Source organism: Panthera uncia, chromosome B4 (assembly GCF_023721935.1).
Source record: "Panthera uncia isolate 11264 chromosome B4, Puncia_PCG_1.0, whole genome shotgun sequence".
Taxonomy (NCBI): Eukaryota; Metazoa; Chordata; class Mammalia; order Carnivora; family Felidae; genus Panthera; species Panthera uncia.
In genome coordinates, this window is record NC_064809.1 from 113846416 (window position 1) to 113865254 (window position 18839).

Here is an 18839-nt window from a genome sequence, read left to right on the forward strand (position 1 = left end):
TTGACAAGAGAGACACTCAGACACTCAGCAACTTAGACTTGAGAAATAAGATTAGGCACACTCTAGTTACTCTGACCAGACAGCAGCACTGATCCCCAAGTGATTCCCCTTCCTCTGTGTCCCCCCTCTAAGCCTCATCCCTGACAGATCACAGCTCCCTGCCTGCTTGGCCCTGATTTGTTTTAATCACTGCCTGGGGTGCTCTAGTGTTGCTCTTTTTTCTTCTTTTATTGAATTATAGTTTATGACATAAAATGTTATATTAGTTTCAGGTTTACAACAGTGATTGGACAAATCTGTATATACGCTATGCTCTCACTGCAGTGAGTGTAGTCACCATACAATGTTATCATAATACTATTGACAATATTCCCTATGCTGTACTTTTCATCCTTATAACATATTTATTTATAACTGGAAGTTTGTTAGTGATGCCTCTTAAGGTAGCCCAGGCCTGTGGAAGGACCAGGAAGGCAAGGAGGGATTGGGTCAGTGCAATTAAGTCATCTCTACTTGTCCCATGGAGTGCTCTCCTGTCAAGTGGAAGCCTAGAAGATTTATTTGCAACATTAGAGTGTGGAATGTTAACAGTTCTACCAAAAAAAGGATTCTATAGCTAAATGATAGGGAATTTGAACAGAATTAATTTGAACAAAATTAAAGAGGTCTCTTTAAATTAAAAAAAAAAAGGAAGAAAAAAAGATTATGAATATTTACATATGAACTACCATCAAGTTTATACTTATTCTGTAGTTGAGTTTTTCAGGCTGTTTGTTAGAAAGGGCAAAGAGCTTTCTGGGGATATAGAAAGTCAGTGGTAATGGTTCCAAGAATGGTTGGTTTCTTTCCTTGAAATTATAAAAATTTCTAATAGGAAACTATGATTTTTTTTTTTTTTTTTTTTTGAAGTAGGCCTCATACCCAGCATACAGACCATCTGGGGCCTGAACTCAAGACCCTGATATCAAAATTTGATCTAAGATCACAAGTCAGATGCTCAACAAACTGAGCCACCCAGGTGCCCCAGGAAACTGTGATTACTAAAATGGTATTTGTTTTACTTAAGTTATAAATTATATTTGTATAAGAGATTGATTTTTACCAGCTAAACACAAAGACTATCTGCTTCACCAACTTTGTTCTGGAGTGTCTCTAGACTCTAATTGTCTTAATTATTTCTTTCTTTCTATTTTTATTTTACAGAGAGAGAAAATGGGAGGAGGGGCAGAAGGAGAGAGAGAATCTCAAGCAGGCTCCATGCACAGTGCGTCCATGTTCATCAGGGATATTGGCCTGTAATTGTCCCTTTTAGTGAAGTCTTTGTCTGCTTTTGGAATCAAGGTAATGTTGGCCTCATAGAATGAAGCTTTCCTTCTACTTCTATTTTTTGGAACAGTTTGAGAAGAATAGCTATTCTTTTCTTTTCTTTTCTTTTCTTTTCTTTTCTTTTACTCTTTTATTTTTTCTCTTAAATACAGAGAACTGAGGGTTGATGGAGGGGAGGCAGTGAAGGGATGGGTTAAATAGGTGATGGGCATTAAGGAAGGCACTTTTTGGGATGAGCACTGGCTGTCACATATAAGAAATGAATCACTGGGTTCTACTACTGAAATCAAGACTACACTGTATGTTAACTAACTTGAATTTAAAGAGAGAGAGAGAGAGAGAGAGAAGGAGGGAGGGAGGGAGAGAGAGAGAGAGAGAGAGAGAGAGAGAGAGAGAGAGAGAGAGAATGGATAAGTATTCTTTAAATGTTTGGTGGAATCCCCCTGGGAAGCCATCTGGCCCTGGACTTTTGTTTGTTGGGAGATTTTTGATTACTGATTCAATTTCTTTGTTGGTTATGGGTCTGTTCAAATTTTCTATTTCTTCCTGTTTCACTTTTGGTAGTTTGTATGTTTCTAGCAATTTATCCATCTTTCCAGATTGTCCAATTGTTGGCATATAATTTTTCACAATATTCCTTTATAACTGTTTGTATTTCTATGGTGTTGGTTGTGATATCTCTCTCATTCATGATTTTATCTATTTGGGTCCTTTCTTTTTTCCTTTTGAAAAGTCTGGCTAGGGGTTTATTAATTCAATTAAATATTTCAAAGAACCAACTCCTAACTTCATTGATCTGTTCTATTGGGTTTTTTTTTTTTTTGTTTGCTTCTATATTATTTATTTCTGCTCTACCTTAATTTGCTGTTACTTTTCTAGCTCCTTTAGGTGTAAGTTTAGGTTGCATATTTGAGATTTTTCTTGCTTCTTGAGGTAGGCCTGTATTGCTATATATCTCCCTCTTATGGCTGCCTTTGCTGCATCCCAAAGGTTTTGGGCTGTTGTGTTTTCATTTGTATTTGCTTCCATGTATCTTTTTATTTCTTATTTAATTTCCTGGTTAGTCCATTCATTCTTTAGTAGGATTTTCTTTAACTTCCATGTATTAGCAGTCTTTCAAAATTTTTTCTTGTGGTTGACTTCAAATTTTATAGTGTTGTGGTTGGAAAATATGCATGGTATGATCTCAGTCTTTTTGTATTTGTTGAGACCTGATTTTGTGACCCAGTATGTGATCTATTCTGGAGTATGTTCCATTAGCACTCAAAAAGAACATGTATTCCACTGCTTTAGGATAAAATGCTCTGAATATATCTGTTAAGTCCATCTGGTCCAGTGTGTCATTCAAAGCCATTGTTCTCTTGTTGATGTTATGCTTAGATGATCTGTACATGGTGTAACTGAGGTGTTAAAGTCTCCTGATATTATTGTATTACTATCAATGAGTTTTATTGAATAATAATATCAATTATATTATTATTGATTTATATATTTGGCTGTTCCAAATTGGGGGCATAAATATTTACAATTGTTAGATCTTTTTGTTGGATAGACCCCTTTATTATGATACAGTGCCCTTCATCTCTTGTTACAGTCTTTGGTTTAAAATCTAGTTTGTCCAGGGGTACCTGGTGGTTCAGTTGGTTGAACGTCTGACTTTGGCTCAGGTCATGATCTCACTGTTTGTGGGTTTGAGTCCTGCATCAAGCTCTGCATTGACAACTCAGAGCCTGGAGCCTGCTTTGAATTCTGGGTCTCCCTCTCTCTGTGCCCTTCCCCTGCTCATGCTCTGTCTCTCTCTCTCAAAAATAAATAAACATTAAAAAAAATTTAAAATCTAGTTTGTCTGATATAAGTATGGCTTCTCTGGCTTTCTTTTGTCATCCATTAGCATGATAAATCATTCTCCATCCCCTCACTTTTAATCTGCAGGTGTCTTTCTGTCTGAGTCTCTTGTAGGCAGCATATAGATGGGTCTTTTTTTTTTTTTTTAATCCGTTTTGATACCATATGTCTTTTGATTGGAGCATTTAGTCCTTTGACATTCACAGTGATTATTGATAGATAATGAATTTAATCCCATTGTATTACCTGTAAAGTCAATGTTCCTGGAGATTTTCTCTGTTCCTTTCTAGTTTTTGTTGCTTTTGGTCTTTCTTTCCCACTTAAAGAGTCTCCTTTAATATTTCTTGCAGGGCTGGTTTAGTGGTTACAAACTCCTTTAGTTTTTGTCTGGGAAACCCTTTATCTCTTCTTCTATTCTGAATGACAGCCTTGCTGGATAAAGTATTCTTGGCTGCATATTTTTCCCATTCAGCACATTGACTAAATCATGCCACTCCCTTCTGGCCTGCTAAATTTCTGTGAATAGATCTACTGCTAACCTTAATTGTCTTCCCTTGTGGGTTAGGGATTTCTTTCCCTTACAGCTTTCAGGATTCTTTCCTTATCTTTGTATTTTGCAAATTTGACCACGAAATGTCTTGGTGTTGGCCTGCTTTTGTTGATTTTGATGAGGGTTCTCTGTGGCTCCTGGATTTAGATGTCTTTTTCCTTTCCCAAATTAGGGAAGCTTTCAGCTATAATTTGCTCAATTAATTCTTCTTCCCCTTCTTTCCTGTCTTCTTCTGGGAGTCCTATGTTATGAACGTTATTATACTTTATGTAGTCACTGAGTTCCCTAAGTCTACCTTTGTGATCCAATATTTTTCCTTCCCTCTTCTTTTTAGCTTCATTTTTTCCCCATAATTTTATCTTCTATGTCCCATATTTGTTCCTCTGTTTCTTCCATCCTTGTATTCGTTACTTCCAGTCGGTTTTGAATCTTGGTTATAGCATTTTTTATTTCAGCCTGGCTAGTTTTTGGAACTTTTATCTCTGTGGTAAGGGACTCCCTGGTGTCTTCTATGCTTTTCTGAAGCACAACTGGTATTCTTATGATTGTTGTTTTAAATTATGGCTCAGGCATATTACTTATATCTGTTTTGATTACATCCCTGGCTGTGACCTTTTCTTGCTCTTTCTTTTGGGATGAATTCCTCTGTCTTGGCATTTTGTCTAGGTCTCTGTCTTCTCTGTGTTAGGAAATACTGTTATGTTTCCTGTTCCTGAGAATAATGCTGTATTAAGAAGAGGTCTGGGCTCTTCTGTCCTGGGCCTGGTGCTTCAGGAAGTGTTTCTGGTGTATGCTATGTGCACTCTGCTGTTGTGTTTTGGTTGCTCTTTCCCTCAGGTCAGTCCTTCGCAGAATTTCTCTTTACCAGCAGTGGGGAGTGTTTGGACTTTGTCCAGTGTGAGTTTTAACTAGGTGAAACTGTAGTTTTGGTCTGCTTGTTAGAAGAGGCTAGATTCTTTCTACTACAGCTGAAGCTTTGCAGCACCCGGCAGTCAGTGAACTTGGTGAATGCAGGAGAGGGATGCTTAGTGCTGGTCTTCTGTGGGGAAGGCACCACTGCTGCCCTGGCTGTCAGGCACACTTGCCCTAGTAACAAAGTACCTACAGAGTATAAGGGGGTCAGACTTGGATTGAAGTCTATCTGTACTTCCAAGATGTGGCCTCTTTTCTCCCTCTGGCTGTGAAGTTTGTTCTCTTAGTCCTCAGATTGATTTCTTGGGTGTTCCAAATGATTTGATATTTATCTAGCTGTTATCAAGGGACAAGGCGAGCATAGGGTCCACCTACTCTAGAACACTCCTCTCGAATAATCTTTGGTCCTGGCCTCTCACAGAGCAGCCAGTAAGCCTCCAAAGAGGCTTCATTAGAAAATGAAGAAGGAGGAAGAAATTGGAGGAAGAACACATCTTGTGCACATGCCCACAGAGATATAAACAGATAGGGTGTTCCTGGAGCTCCTGTGGGTGCACACCTCGACCTCATTCTCTGTTTGCTTTCACCATGCCTCGCTGGTGGAGCACACAGACACAGTGGGACACAATGCAGGTTGGCTTTGCTTCCTAGGAGAATCCATTCTGCTCTGGTAAGTCCCAGAAAGTTCTCAACTTCCCCTGCTCAAAGCCACCTCTTATAAATCCTTTTACTCTCCCTGCTGATGAAATGGTAGATCCCTGCTGAGTAGAGAATACCAAAGCTCTGAAAAAATGTTCTTAATATGCACTGAAGAGAATATCATAATTCTTGTGGTTATAGTTTGCCCTAAATAGGTCCATGCTGTCTGAATGTGGTAGCTAAGGCCTAGAGAGGCCTCTAAGTGTCCAAAGGGCAGTGACAAGGAAGTCGTTTACAGCTCAAGAGCTTCACATTCTGGCTTCTATGGCCCCTTGTTCCATGTTGCTCCATGTTTATGTGAATTCTAGAGAGTGAAAGCCCAATCTTCATGCAGCCAGACAATGTGTTTGTATTTCTAACCCACACTTGAAGGCCTCAGAACTCCAGCACAACTCCCTAAGAAAATACTACTGCAGTTTTAGTGTATTTTTAAGTATGAAAGAAACCCCAAAGCTTTGTTATGTTAAGTGTAATAATAAAATATAAATGTGCTAACTTATCAGCACAAATAGATCTGACCAAGCAATATAAATAAAGCAAAGGAGGGGGGAAAAAAAAACTTGTTAGATGCTAAATTTGCTTAAATTGATAATTCATTCTATTTTAGTCTTTCAACCTGACTAAAAAAGAGTTTGGAACAGAGTACCACGTTAACATGACTTTATTGCTCACTATATAATGAGGAGTCCCCTCATTGTCCTTGCCATGTTAGGGGTGAGGAGCAGAAGAGAACAAAAAATTGCACAAACCAACCCTCTTAGCATCTTGAAGCAAACAGTCAACTCACTTTCTGTCTTGTCCTTTTAAAGTAGGAGTATGGATAGTTCCATCATCCACTTTCCTCTCTTGTATTATAACATACCTCCATCATTCTACTGATCACATCAAATGTTACTACAGTATTTGTTCTAGCTTATCTATTTCTCCTCCTGAAGACAGGGATCACGTCAGAACAGATGGAACAATGTAAAACTGTGCCCTGGCAAATTGGAAATGATTCTCCACAATCTTGTCCCTCTTTAGAGCTGTGGGCAATGCAAATCCCATCAACTAGCACATTTGTATATGAGTGAACACCTTGGGTAAAGAATTGATACATCCCAATGCATCTAAGTAAACAGCTGAAATGGATTTTCAGCTGGGTTTTCACAGTGCTCTTTGCAGGCTTTTTGCCTTTGTTACATTGTGAGGAAAATGAGGGTTAATATATTATGGACAATCACCTCCGTTCTCTGTACCACTTTGCCCAAAGAAAAGTGGCAACACTGGAACAATTCTACACCTCACATTTTTTCCTTGAAAAATAAAGAAAACAATGATTCTGCCATGCTCTGAGAAGAAAGACAGAGCCATTCCCCAAGGCCCTCAGAAAGCCATCTGGCTGCAATCTTTCCCCGGAGGTTTTTGGCCCAGAGACAAAGCACACTTGTATCAGATGGATCAACACTGTCACCCAGTGGACAAACAGGTAGGTGGGCTGAGGCCTTAGCTTTGCTCTTGGCTTGGCAGCCAGCATTTAAATAGGACCCTGTTTGTTTTAGGTGATCGCAAAATAATTGTCAATATTCTCCTACCTGGAATTGGGAGGATCTCAGCTAAAAGGACTTTGATTTGGCTGTCACGGATGAATGCAACTTAAGGAGGACATACATTTTCATTTTGCCCATGATTTTTTCTTTTTTAGCCACTAGTAAATTTATAGGAAGCATAGACTATAACCAACCAAGCAGGTCTGCTAAGACTCACAGGCTTAAATAGGCTTGCAGAAGCAGGGAGGTATTTGATCACCTGCCAGGTACTGTGGGAAGATTTCCCTACCACAGAATAAGACTCATTGTTCATTGTTCATAGTGACAGTGGATGTTTACTTTGAAAAGTAAAAAAAAAGTTTTTTTTTTTTTGGTGTATATGTGTACTGAAATCTGAGGTTATTCCCTTCACTGGAGGGAAATCAGTAGATGTGCTCTTGCTATCTCTGTTTTGTATACATCTCAACAGACATGCGTGGATGTAGCCTCTGCCCCGTTTCTCTCTTCCTGCATCACTGTAGTCTTCACTGTCATTTGACGCTCCCAACAAACAGGCTTACTTTTCATGTTAAGGTGCAAGGCTCTTTGCCTTAAGTCTTTCTTGCTAAATGTACCTTTAAATTAGTTTCTTCTCCCCAGCTGGAACCCATAAACAAGCTGAAAGCATTCATCTGGTATCACTTTCACTTCTGAAGTAGTGGGGGCTGAAACTTCACTTTGTGGGAAGATGCTTTTGTAGCATCTTGATTAAAAGTAAAGTCTCTGTTTATTGGAGGGAAATCTGGATTTGAATCCTTATCCCACCACTTGCTAGCTAGCTCCTTGGCCCTGAACAGGTTACTTAATCTCCCTAAAGATTAGTTGCCATCCCTATTATCAGGAACAATATTAGCACCTACCCCCTCAGAGGTTAATTCCTGCTGTAGGGATTTAGATAGGAAAATACAGATGAGTAACAGCACAGTGCCTGAGCACATAGGAAAAGCTCAATAAGCATTAGTGTTAGTGTTATCATAATTATTACAATGACAGCAGTCATACTTATTATTACTAAAATACAATTTTTATAAAGTATCTCTAGCCTAGCAGATGAAATCATGATATTTTTTGGGCTAGAAGGATCCTGAGAGATTATCCAGTCTATTGTTCCTCATTAAAATCATCCAGGGAAGTTTAAAAAAACATTGAAATCTCAGCCAGATGAAAGAATGCTTATTATTTGAGCCCTTTCAGATGAAATCTGGAAAAGGCACACCTAATCTATAGCAACAGAAAGCGGATCAGTGATTGCCTGGGGATGAAGGTGGAATGACTACAGCTAAGGGGCTGAGGGAAACTTCCTGTGGTGGAGGCAGTTCCTCAAGTATGCACATTGTCAAAAGTCCTCGAAACTGTACAATAAAGTGGGTGTATTGTATTGTATGTGAAATGTATCATAATAAGGTTGATGTAAAGCTGATACTCAGGGCCCCTGGGTGGCTCAGTCGGTTAAGCATCTGACTCTTGATTTTGGCTCAGGTCATGATCTCATGGTTAGTGAGTTTGAGCCCTGCTTCGGGATCTGCACTGACAGGCATAACCTGTTTGGGATTCTCTCCCTCTATCTCTCCGTCCCTCCCCTGCTCATGTGAATGTGCTCTCTCTCTCCAGATAAATAAATAAACATTAAAAAAAAAAAAAAAAAGCTGATGCCGATCTCATCCAAAGGAATTCTGATTTAACTATTCCAGTGTGAGACCCAGAAATCATTTTTTCATGCACCTAAGGCAGGAGCCAGTGGTGAGAGCCACTGATCTAATTCGGTCCTGTATGCTTGCCAATGAGATCATCCCAAATATGTACAGCTGGTTATAGTGGAAGGTGCAGGACTAAAATCCAGGTCTCCAGATTCCTTGTGCTCTGAGCCTTTGCCTTTATTAATAACATCCCTTCTCCCTGGAACATCCCTCTCCTTCTTACCTCTCTGTATCAAAACACTTTTAGGTTCAGCTCACATCTCATACCTCTCAGCAAGCTGCAGACTGCACCGCACCCCCCACCCCACCCCGCCCTTGGACTAGGAGTCCCTTGGCAGCAGAGACTGTGGCTTTTTTTTTTTTTTTTTTGTATTTGTATCCGCAGTACCCAATATTGTGCTTGGCACAGAGCGGACATTCCATACACATTTGTTGAACTGAAAAATTGGTGGAAGGGAATTAACATTTATTAAGTATCCATGATGTGCCAGGAATTGAAACAAACACCTTATGCACATTATCTCACTGAATTTTTATAATTTTATGAGTTGGTTACATTTTCCCTTTTTGTAAGGGAGGAAACAGGCTCAGAGGCTTAGTAATTTGCCCAAGGTCATATAGCCAGCAAATAGTAGAACCAAGGTCTGGACTCAGGTCTGTTTTTTTTTTTTTTTAATTTTTTTTTTTTTAACGTTTATTTATTTTGAGACAGAGAGAGACAGAGCATGAACGGGGGAGGGTCACAGAGAGAGGGAGACACAGAATCTGAAACAGGCTCCAGGCTCTTAGCTGTCGGCACAGAGCCCGACGTAGGGCTCGAACTCACGGACTGCGAGATTGTGACCTGAGCCGAAGTCGGACGCTTAACCGACCAAGCCACCCAGGTGTCCCAGGTCTGTTTGTTTTCAAAGTTCATGCTTTCTGTACTGTACTGGGCTGACTCAGTCACGGTAGTTACTCTGTTCAGTCTTAAAATATGGATATTATGTATCCTATCTCCTTGATTAGGTTATAATATTCTTAAATGCAAGAATTAAATTTTAGCATTTATAATCCCATATCTACTCAGGAGGTAGAGGATTTGATCACCTCAGTGTTAACAGAGTTTTTTGATTTTTGTTTTTTAAGTTTATTTATTTATTGGAGAGAGAGGGAGAGAGAAAGAATGAGCAGGGAGGGGCAGAGAGAGAGAGAGAGAGAGGGAGAGAGAGGAGAGAATCGCGAGCAGACTCCACACTGTCAGCACAGAGCCTGAAATAGGGCTTGATCTCACAAACCATGAGCTCTTGACCTGAGCTGAAATCAAGAGTAGGACACTTAACCAACTAGCCACCCAGGCGCCACCAGATAATCCAGTTTTTAACTTCACTAAAGTAACCATAACGATAACCCAATAGTTATAAGAATATCTACAACTATTAGTCAAGGGGGTAGTCAAGGGGGTACCAAGGAAGTTTGTGATTTGAGCTTATCTATTTCCTCATTATCTCCATTCTTTTGTGTACTCTATGAATAATCTCGACATCATGCACAACATCATACACATATACAACATAGTAGGTTGGTTAAAAAAGTCATATATCTCAAAGTACATACCAAAAAAATTCCTGGAATGACATTGTGCCTTTGAACCAGAAGTGGACAACTGTTGCCAGTAAATTTAGATGCAGAGGTGATGTTGTATTTGAGCAATCGAAAGGGATCTGAACAACTCTAAAAAAGCAAAAAGTTGTAAAGACATTAAATCCCAAGTAAAAAATCCCTTGCTCCATTCAGCAGTATTTGTATCTGAATCAACAATTCTAAACTCTATTCCTACCACACATCAGGAATGCCCTCTTCAAAAACTCATCAAAGACCTCTGTATTGCCAAGGCCAGTGGACATCTTCATGTTTCTTCTATTTCTTGACCTCTTTAAGACATTTGAAATTACTGAACAGTCCTCCTTCTCAAACTCTTTCCTGGGCTTTTCTGGTCCCACTCTTCTGTTTTCTTTCTCTATGTGTTCCATCCTAGTCTTTGTCATGCATAATTTTTTCTCTACTTCTTTAAGATTTTTAAAAATTAATTTTTGAGAGAGGGGAGAAGCAGAGAGAGAGAGGGAGACAGAGGATCTAAAGCGGGCTCTGAGCTGACAGCAGAGAGCCCAATATGGGGCTCTAACTCACAAACCGCAAGATCATGAGCTGAAGTCAGATGCTTAACCACTGAGCCATCCAGGAGCCCCATCGCTACCTGACTTCTAAATATCTAAAATCTCCATTCTTGCCTCCTGCTATTCACTCTCTTAACATACCCCTTTGGTCACTCATACTTTTAACTACTATTTCTGTCTACCAAATGTCTTCCAAAGCTAGTGCCTTCCTCTGAGTGTTGGACTTGTGGGTTGAACTGCCTACTTCTTGATGTCCCATTTTGATGTCACTCTGGTACCCCCAATTCAACATGCCCAATCTGAATTTTTCCATCTTTCTCTTCATTCTTTTAAAAAAAAATTTTTTTTAAATCTTTATTTATTTTTGAGAGAGAGAGACATACGAGTAGGGGGTGGCGGGGGGTGGACAGAGAGAGAGGGAGACACAGAATCTGAAGCAGGTTCCAGGCTCTGAGCTGTCAGCACACAGAGCTTGAAGTGGGGCTTGAACCCATGAACCATGAGATCATGATCTGAGCTGAAATCAGACGCCCAACTGACCAAGCCACCCAGGTGCCCCCATTCTTTTTTTTTTTAAGTAGGCTCTACACTCAATGTAGGGCTTACGTGACCCCAAGATCTAGGGTCACAAGCTCTACCAACTGAGCCAGACAGCCACCCCTCTTTAAACATTCTTGTGGTAGCCTAAAGATGTCTATAAATTCTTTACCACTCTACCCATCAAGAGATGGAGGTCTGTTTCCACTCCCCTTGAATCTGGGCTGGCCTTGTGATAGGTTTTGACCAAGAGTATAACTGTATAACTTTTGAGGGCAGGCCTTAAGAGATCTCCAGATTCCATATTCACCTCTGGAACATTCCTTCTCAAAATATGGACACTGCTTTGTGAGGAAACCAGAATAACTCTGTAGAGAGGACTTCAAATAGAGGTCCCTGGCCAATAGCCATTCCTGAACTCCTAAATGTCAGCAGTACTACCTGCCAGCCATGTGAATGAGGCTATTCTTGAATCCTCCAGCTGTACTCAAACTGCCCAAGCCAGTGCTATGTGAAGCATATTCCGGTCATCCCTGCTAAATCCCGAGAGGGTCATGAGTAAACATGTGGTTGTTGTTCTATGTTTGCAAGTTTTGGGGTGGTTTATTACTTGGTAATGGATAACAGATATTTCTTATCCTTGTCCTTCTGAATTCCCTATCTCAAAACAAAATAGTACCGCCATTCTTCTAACTGTCCAAACAAGAAGGTAGAAGACATCTTAAACTCTTCCCTCACTCAACATATCAAGTCTTACAGAGTCTCGCTTCTATCCATCATTCAGACTCAGCATCCTTTTCCACTCCCACTGCTATTGCCTGATCATTTCTCTCCTGTGTAAATTGCTATAATAGGTCTCTTTGTCATTCCAATCTTTTCCAGACCATTCTGTTAAAATGATCCAACTAAAATACAAAACCTCTTACCGTCACTTCTGTGCTTAAAACCCTTTAATGACTCCTCTTCCTCTTCAAGGAGAGTTCAAATTCTTTATCAAACCTCATAGTCTTTCACTAACTTCTTTGGCTGCTAGCTTCCTCAACATGCACCCCCTAATACTGATTCATTTCCTATTTCCCAGATTCATCCTACAGTTTGCTATCCTTTTGCTTTCCAACGTACAGTTTTCCAATGTGCCTTCCAAAATGCCATTTGTGGTAAATATTCACCCAGTTAATTCTTACTAGTCTTACTAGTCCAGCAAGCCACTTCTTGTCTAAATGCTCCATTGATACTTCTGACCAGGCACTCATTTCAACATGTCATGAGTCATGACTGTTCTCTGGATTGTCTTTTCCTTGAGGACAAGATCAGAGTCTGATTCATTTTGCTATCTCAAGTTATTATCACACTCCCCAGCATGTTGTAGGAACTCAGTGAATGTTTGTTATCTGAATCAATAAATATACAGAATTGTGCTATCAAAAAGTTTCATCCTCAAGTAGATATTAGGAGCACTGGGGACTTATTTCGTCATTATTAGAAGGATTCAGTGAGACATGGCTCCTTTTATCAGATGCTCTGGTCTCTACAATTCCTGCTGAGCATACATACGAAGCCCCTTCCACACCTCCTGCCTCCACATGCCTGGATATGAGGTGTTGGATATGAGCCATTCCTCCCAATCCATTCATCTCATTTGATTTCACTCTTGCCCCCCTAAGCCACTGCTTTTCCTACTCCACAATGCTATATGGCAGAGCGTGGTGCTTAAGAGTGTGCTTCCTGGAGTAAGACTGATTGGTGTGAATCTCAGCCCCACCGCTTTTTAACTGAGTAACCTTGAACAAGTGACCTAACTGTCCTGTGTCTCAGTTATTCACCTGTGCTCAATGGACTCATGTGCAGAGAGCCAGCCATTTGCAATTCTTTTGAGAACTAGATGATATTCCGGGTAAATAGTGGTTGCAACACAGTAAATGCTCAATAAATATTGCTTTTTTGATCTTATTCTGTGTCACTTCAGCTCAGTTGAACAAACATTTCCTGAGTGTCTGCTAGATGCCAGGTATAGAGGGAGAGGGGGATGGCAGGTACTGTTTGCACCAAGGATATTAGAGTCCTTGGGATTTGATGCACATCATTGTCTTTTTCAGTGAAGAGTTGAACTCTTCCTAACTATGGTCTTGCTCTCTCATCCACTTGGCTTGTCTGTCTCTTCAGGGGAGCCCTAGCTCCATTCACAAGCCCATAGTCCCAGAGCATCTCCCATGAAACTAAGAAAGAAGTAGCAGTGACCATATACCCCCATAACTGGCGTTTAGGCTAAAAAAACATTTGCTCATTCATTGGTTCATTTATTCATTTGACAAATAAATTTTAGATGTTAACCATGCACTAGGCCCAGTGATAGGCACTAGGGCTACAATGGTGACCAAGACACGGTCCTGCCATCAAGAAGATTCCAACTGTGGGCAGAGGAATCTGGATTCAGTGTAGGTTGGAAGGGTGGGGCTGCCACTCCCAGAACCAGTTCTCCCTGAGCTCCCAGAACCCATCCCACACACTCTGTGGCTCAGGCTACCCTTTTAGGAGCTTTGTCTACACCCTTGAGGCTTCTATCAGAGCATCTGGTGAATTCTCATTGCTGTCCAGCTTCCAAGTGCAGCTTAACAATTTCACCATTGTGCAGGCCTCGTGGTTCCCTGGTTAGGTGGAATGAAAGAGAATGAAGAGAGAGCCAAGACCCTAGTCTGACCAGGCAACCTTTTTGATGGAGACTGGAGTTCTAGGGTGAACTTTCTGTGTTTTACAACCTTCCCCATTCTTATTTGTATTCCCTTTAGGGCCTCTGGTATGAGAATATTCCCTTCATTTTTATGATCTAAAAAAAGAATCTACTTTATGGAAGTCTAGGGTACCCAGCCAATTACACCCATATTCTCTTTCTTCACCGTTTAGAGTTACAAAATGACATGTCACTTTCTTGCAAGGTTGCTATCAATTCTGTTAGATGAAATATTTCCTTCATCAAAACTTACCTTTTAAACTTGTTTGTTTATATTCTACCTTTTTAGCAAAAGATGCAAGGAGATTTATAGGAAGCAAGAATAGTATAAGAGAAAATTATAAATAAAAAAAAATTATGATGAGAAAATTTCAGTATCAATACAAGCTCTGGATCCAAAATAAGAAATGGATTTCAGATAAGTGGCCCATAAGTTCTTAATCTATTGTTATAATTCAGTTTAAAACTTTTCTCTGTACTTTCAGGCCAAGTAAAGAGAGAAACCCAGTTGGGTACCAAAAATCTCATTACCGGGAAAGAGGAAACATACAGGATCCTCATGGGAAGTAAAGCTATTCTAGCTTCTCATTCAGAAAGACAATTTTCACATCGGGCTTCATCTAGGGGAACACTAGGCCTGGGGAATATAATGTAACATCACTCAAAAGAAGCTCAGGGCTATTTAGGGCAATGTCTTAAAAGCCCAATCAGTGGACGCAGCTCTGCAAGAGGTGACACGGCCCTGCCCTCAGCTTCCACATGCTTCAATCTGATGCAGAACAAGACCTGAACCCTGCAGAGGTTCTTTAATATGTCCCCTGGGGCCATTGCTGGGGTTGGAACAGGGAATTGGTCAGGGAGGGAAGAGCCCCACTGGGAGGGGCCCTCCATGTCACATGAAAGAACTTGGACGTGGCCTGAAAGGAAGTCCTTAGAAGATTTTAAGCAGCAGAATGATGCAGTCGTGTCCATGTATTAAAAAGAGCACCCCGCAACGTGTAGGAAATATCACAGGCACCAAGACCAGAAAGCAGGAAAACTAGTCAGGCCACTGGAGAAAATCAGATGGGAGATGATGAAGGCCTGAAATAAGCAGAAGCAGTGGGACTGGAGAAAAGGCACAAATAGGGAAAAAAGTGACATAGTGATACAATCAATAAGACTTAGAGAATACTCTTGAGGGGAAAGGCTATCATATAGAAGAGGCTTCATGAGTTACTACTCAGATCCGCTTGTAGTAGTTACTAGCAGTGCAGTCAGGAAAAAGAGTTAGGGCCCAGTCTAGGCTTAGTTGAAAAGAATGATGGATCAGTAATGTCCACCATAGATGCAGAATGGTAGGATGTTGGCATGCCTGGTATTTACCATTCCCAGCCTCTGGCAAAAGAGGCATAAAAATGTACTGTGTGTTTCAAAATGTGCATACTATGTAATTCCATGTATACGAACATCTAAAACAGATAAAACTAATTTATGGTGATGGAAGTCAGAAAAGCGGTTACCAGGGGTGGGAGGCAGGGGGATTGCTGACTGAAAAGGGCCAGAGAGAACTTTTTGGGGTCCGGAAATATTCTATATCTTAATCTGGCTGGTGATTATATAGGTATACACATACACAAAAATTCATTAAGCTATATGCCCTTAAGATTTGCGACCTTTATTATATGAAGGTCATACTTCAATTACAAAAGCAGGGGAAAAATTCCTCCACAATCTTTTGTGTGGCTGAGGAAATGTATTAAGATGTAACATGCAAGTAGACATTATTCACAGTTTGTCTTAATACACATGATACCCACCTGAATGCAAGGCATGCTTTTGGATCTGTTCAGTTTCCTATACACTTGGGCCATTTCTTTTATAGTCTTGTCTGTTTCCTTAGCTGAGGTCACGTGGACTATAATGACCTGATCCACGGAAGACAGCTGGGTGCTTATAAGGTGATCATACTCCAGGTCTGTCACTTCAGGGATGCTGTAAGTGCCACATTGGCATGTGCCCCCTTCCTTCCCACACAGTGTCCTCCTGAGGACCACAGGACAAAGCAGCTGGGAAGCAAACCATGCATCCTTGCTCTCAATGGGAGGAAGAGGAAGCCTAGAAATGTAATGGTTAGAAATCATGTTTAAAGAACTGAATAGACAGAAAAAACATCACTTTGAAAAGAACCAAAGTGGCTACTTTGGTAAAGCATTTACATTTAATTCTGGACAGAATTTTATGTGTCAGCACACTAAAATACTTGTCAAAACACTGAAAGAGTTCAACGTAAGGCTTTTCAGTTATATAAGCACTTGTGGCTCTGAAACAGACATAAGCTATGTCAGTTCAGAGGAATTCATTAATCCAAATGATTGCAAATAATTGACCAATAAGGATGAGATTTAGAGCGTTAATTGCAGTTTAACAAATGCAAGAAGAATGCATTGAGACTGGTCTGTAAGATACTTACTTCATTCCCTCTTACAAGTGGGGAAAACTGGAGCTCAGGAAATTCAATAACATGACTAAAGCACACAAGTAGTAACTGATAGAGCTGGAACGTGAACCCGTGTGTATTTTTTTCTGTTACAATACTGCTGTCTCACTGACTGGAAGTGAAATATCTACAGAATACTTTTGAGTTGATTTATGTCTATTAATAGACTAGATAAATTATGTAACCCAATACCCAGAATGGACATCAGAAAGCTAAATTTGGATCTGTCATCTATCACTAACTCTCAGTGTCACTGTAAATCTTCTGACTTTTTTATGCTTCAGTATTAACATCTGTAATGTAGGGATAAGTTTCCACAAAACTTCTGGGAGGTTATGAGGCTTATAAAAACAAACTCTGTGAATTTTAATTACACCTAAGGAATTTTTGTGTGATGCTGAAATTTGTTAAATAAAATATTTTAATTAAGTTACTGAAAACTGGCATTCCTGGTAGCTAGAAGAGTATTTTTTATTATCATTAAAATATTCAGTGTTGGCTTCACCTTTTCTTTTTTTTAATTTTATTTTAAAAATTTATATCCAAATTAGTTAACACAACCCCTCCAGTAAACCTGTTTGTTCTCCGTATTTAAGAGTCTCTTATGTTTGTCCCCCACCCTGTTTTTATATTATTTTTGCTTCCCTTCCTTTGTGTTCAACTGCTCTGTGTCTTAAAGTCCTCATATGAGTGAAGTCATATTATGTCTTTTTCTGACTAATTTCGCTCAGCATAATCCTGTCTAGTTCCATCCACATAGTTGCAAATGGCAAGATTTCATTCTTTTTGACTGTCGAATAATACTCCATTGTATATATATGCCACATCTTCTTTATCTATTTATCCATCAGTGGATATTTGAGCTCTTTCCATACCTTGGCTATTGTTGATAGTGCTGCTATAAACATTGGGGTGCATGTGCCCCTTCGAAACAGCATACCTGTATCCCTTGGATAAATACTTAGTAGTGCAATTGCTGGGTCAAAGGGTAGTTCTATTTTTAACTTTTTGAGGAACCCTGTACTGTTTTCCAGAGTGGCTGCACCAGTTTGCATTCCCACCAGCAATGCAAAAGAGATCCTCTTTCTCCGCATCCTCACTAACATCTGTTGTTGCCTGAGTTGTTAATGTTAGCTATTCTGACAGGTGTAAGGTGGTATCTCATTGTGGTTTTGATTTGTATTTCCTGATGATGAGTGATGTGGAGCATTTTTTCATGTGTTGGTTGGCCATCTGGATGTCTTTTTTGGAGAAGTGTCTATTCATGTCTTTTGCCCATTTCTTCACTGGATTATTTGTTTTTTGGGTGTTGAGTTGGATAAGTTCTTTATAGATTTTGGATACTAACCCTTTATCTGAGATGTCATTTGCAAATATCTTCTCCCATTCCATCGGTTGCCTTTTAGTTTTGCTGATTGTTTTCTTCTCTGTGCAGAAGCTTTTTATTTTGATGAGGTCCCAATAGTTCAGGTTTGCTTTTGTTTCCCTTGCCTCCAGAGACATGTTGAGTAAGAAGTTGCTGTGCCCAAGGTCAAAGAGGTTTTTGCCTGCTTTCTCCTCAAGGATTTTGATGGCTTCCTGTCTTACATTGAGGTCTTTCATCCATTTTGAGTTTATTTTTGTGTGTGTGTAAGAAAGTGGTCCAGGTTCATTTTTCTGCATGTCGCTGTCCAGTTTTCCCAGCACCACTTGCTCAAGAGACTGTCTTTTTTCATTGGATATTCTTTCCTGCTTTGTCAAAGATTAGTTGGCCATATGTTTGTGGGTCCATTTCTGGGTTCTGTATTCTGTTCCATTGATCTGAGTGTCTGTTTCTGTGCCATGTTGGCTTCATTTTCTTTACACTGAACCCGAGGAACTTAGTAAATGTGATAAATGCCCAGTGGTGTTTTTTGAAGTTGTGCTTTTCAAAATATCTTGATTCTTCCCCTTGGTAGAAGCACATTTCTGAGAAATGATGATTATATATTTCCTTGTGATAATAAAACCCACACATGTAAATATAGTATGTTATTTCAGTTCTTGCCTTCATGTTCTACCCAACCTATTTTCAATGTCACGTCTTTTTCCCCTCCTTTCCTGCCATATTGTTTACTAGTGAATTTAGAAACAGGCCAACTCAGAAATGGACCTTCTTTTTTTGGAAAGAGAGGCAAAAAATTTCAATAGAATACTGTTGCTCTGAAACCTTTAGAATCTGAGTGCTTCTGTATTCATTATAGTATAAGTTTATATATAAGCATATCAGTGTGTGCACATAGACCACTTTACATACTAAAAAAAGAAAACAAACAGCTGTGTACATACCACCAAGCTTTATCAAATCTTAGTATTTTACTACA

The 18839-nt window shown here is 39.8% G+C and overlaps 1 protein-coding gene across 2 annotated transcripts in view; it reads right to left on the bottom strand.

Annotated features, from left to right (window-relative positions):
• Positions 1-18839, bottom strand: part of LOC125920318 (uncharacterized protein C3orf20 homolog) — a 186579-nt gene that overhangs the window by 78691 nt on the left and 89049 nt on the right. For both annotated transcript variants that reach the window (XM_049627470.1, XM_049627471.1), the window contains exons 14-15: positions 15818-16115; positions 10194-10310 (exon numbers count right to left, since the gene is read on the bottom strand). In XM_049627470.1, the coding sequence (XP_049483427.1) occupies positions 10194-10310; positions 15818-16115 (415 nt within the window). The remainder of the gene's footprint in view (positions 1-10193; positions 10311-15817; positions 16116-18839) is intronic.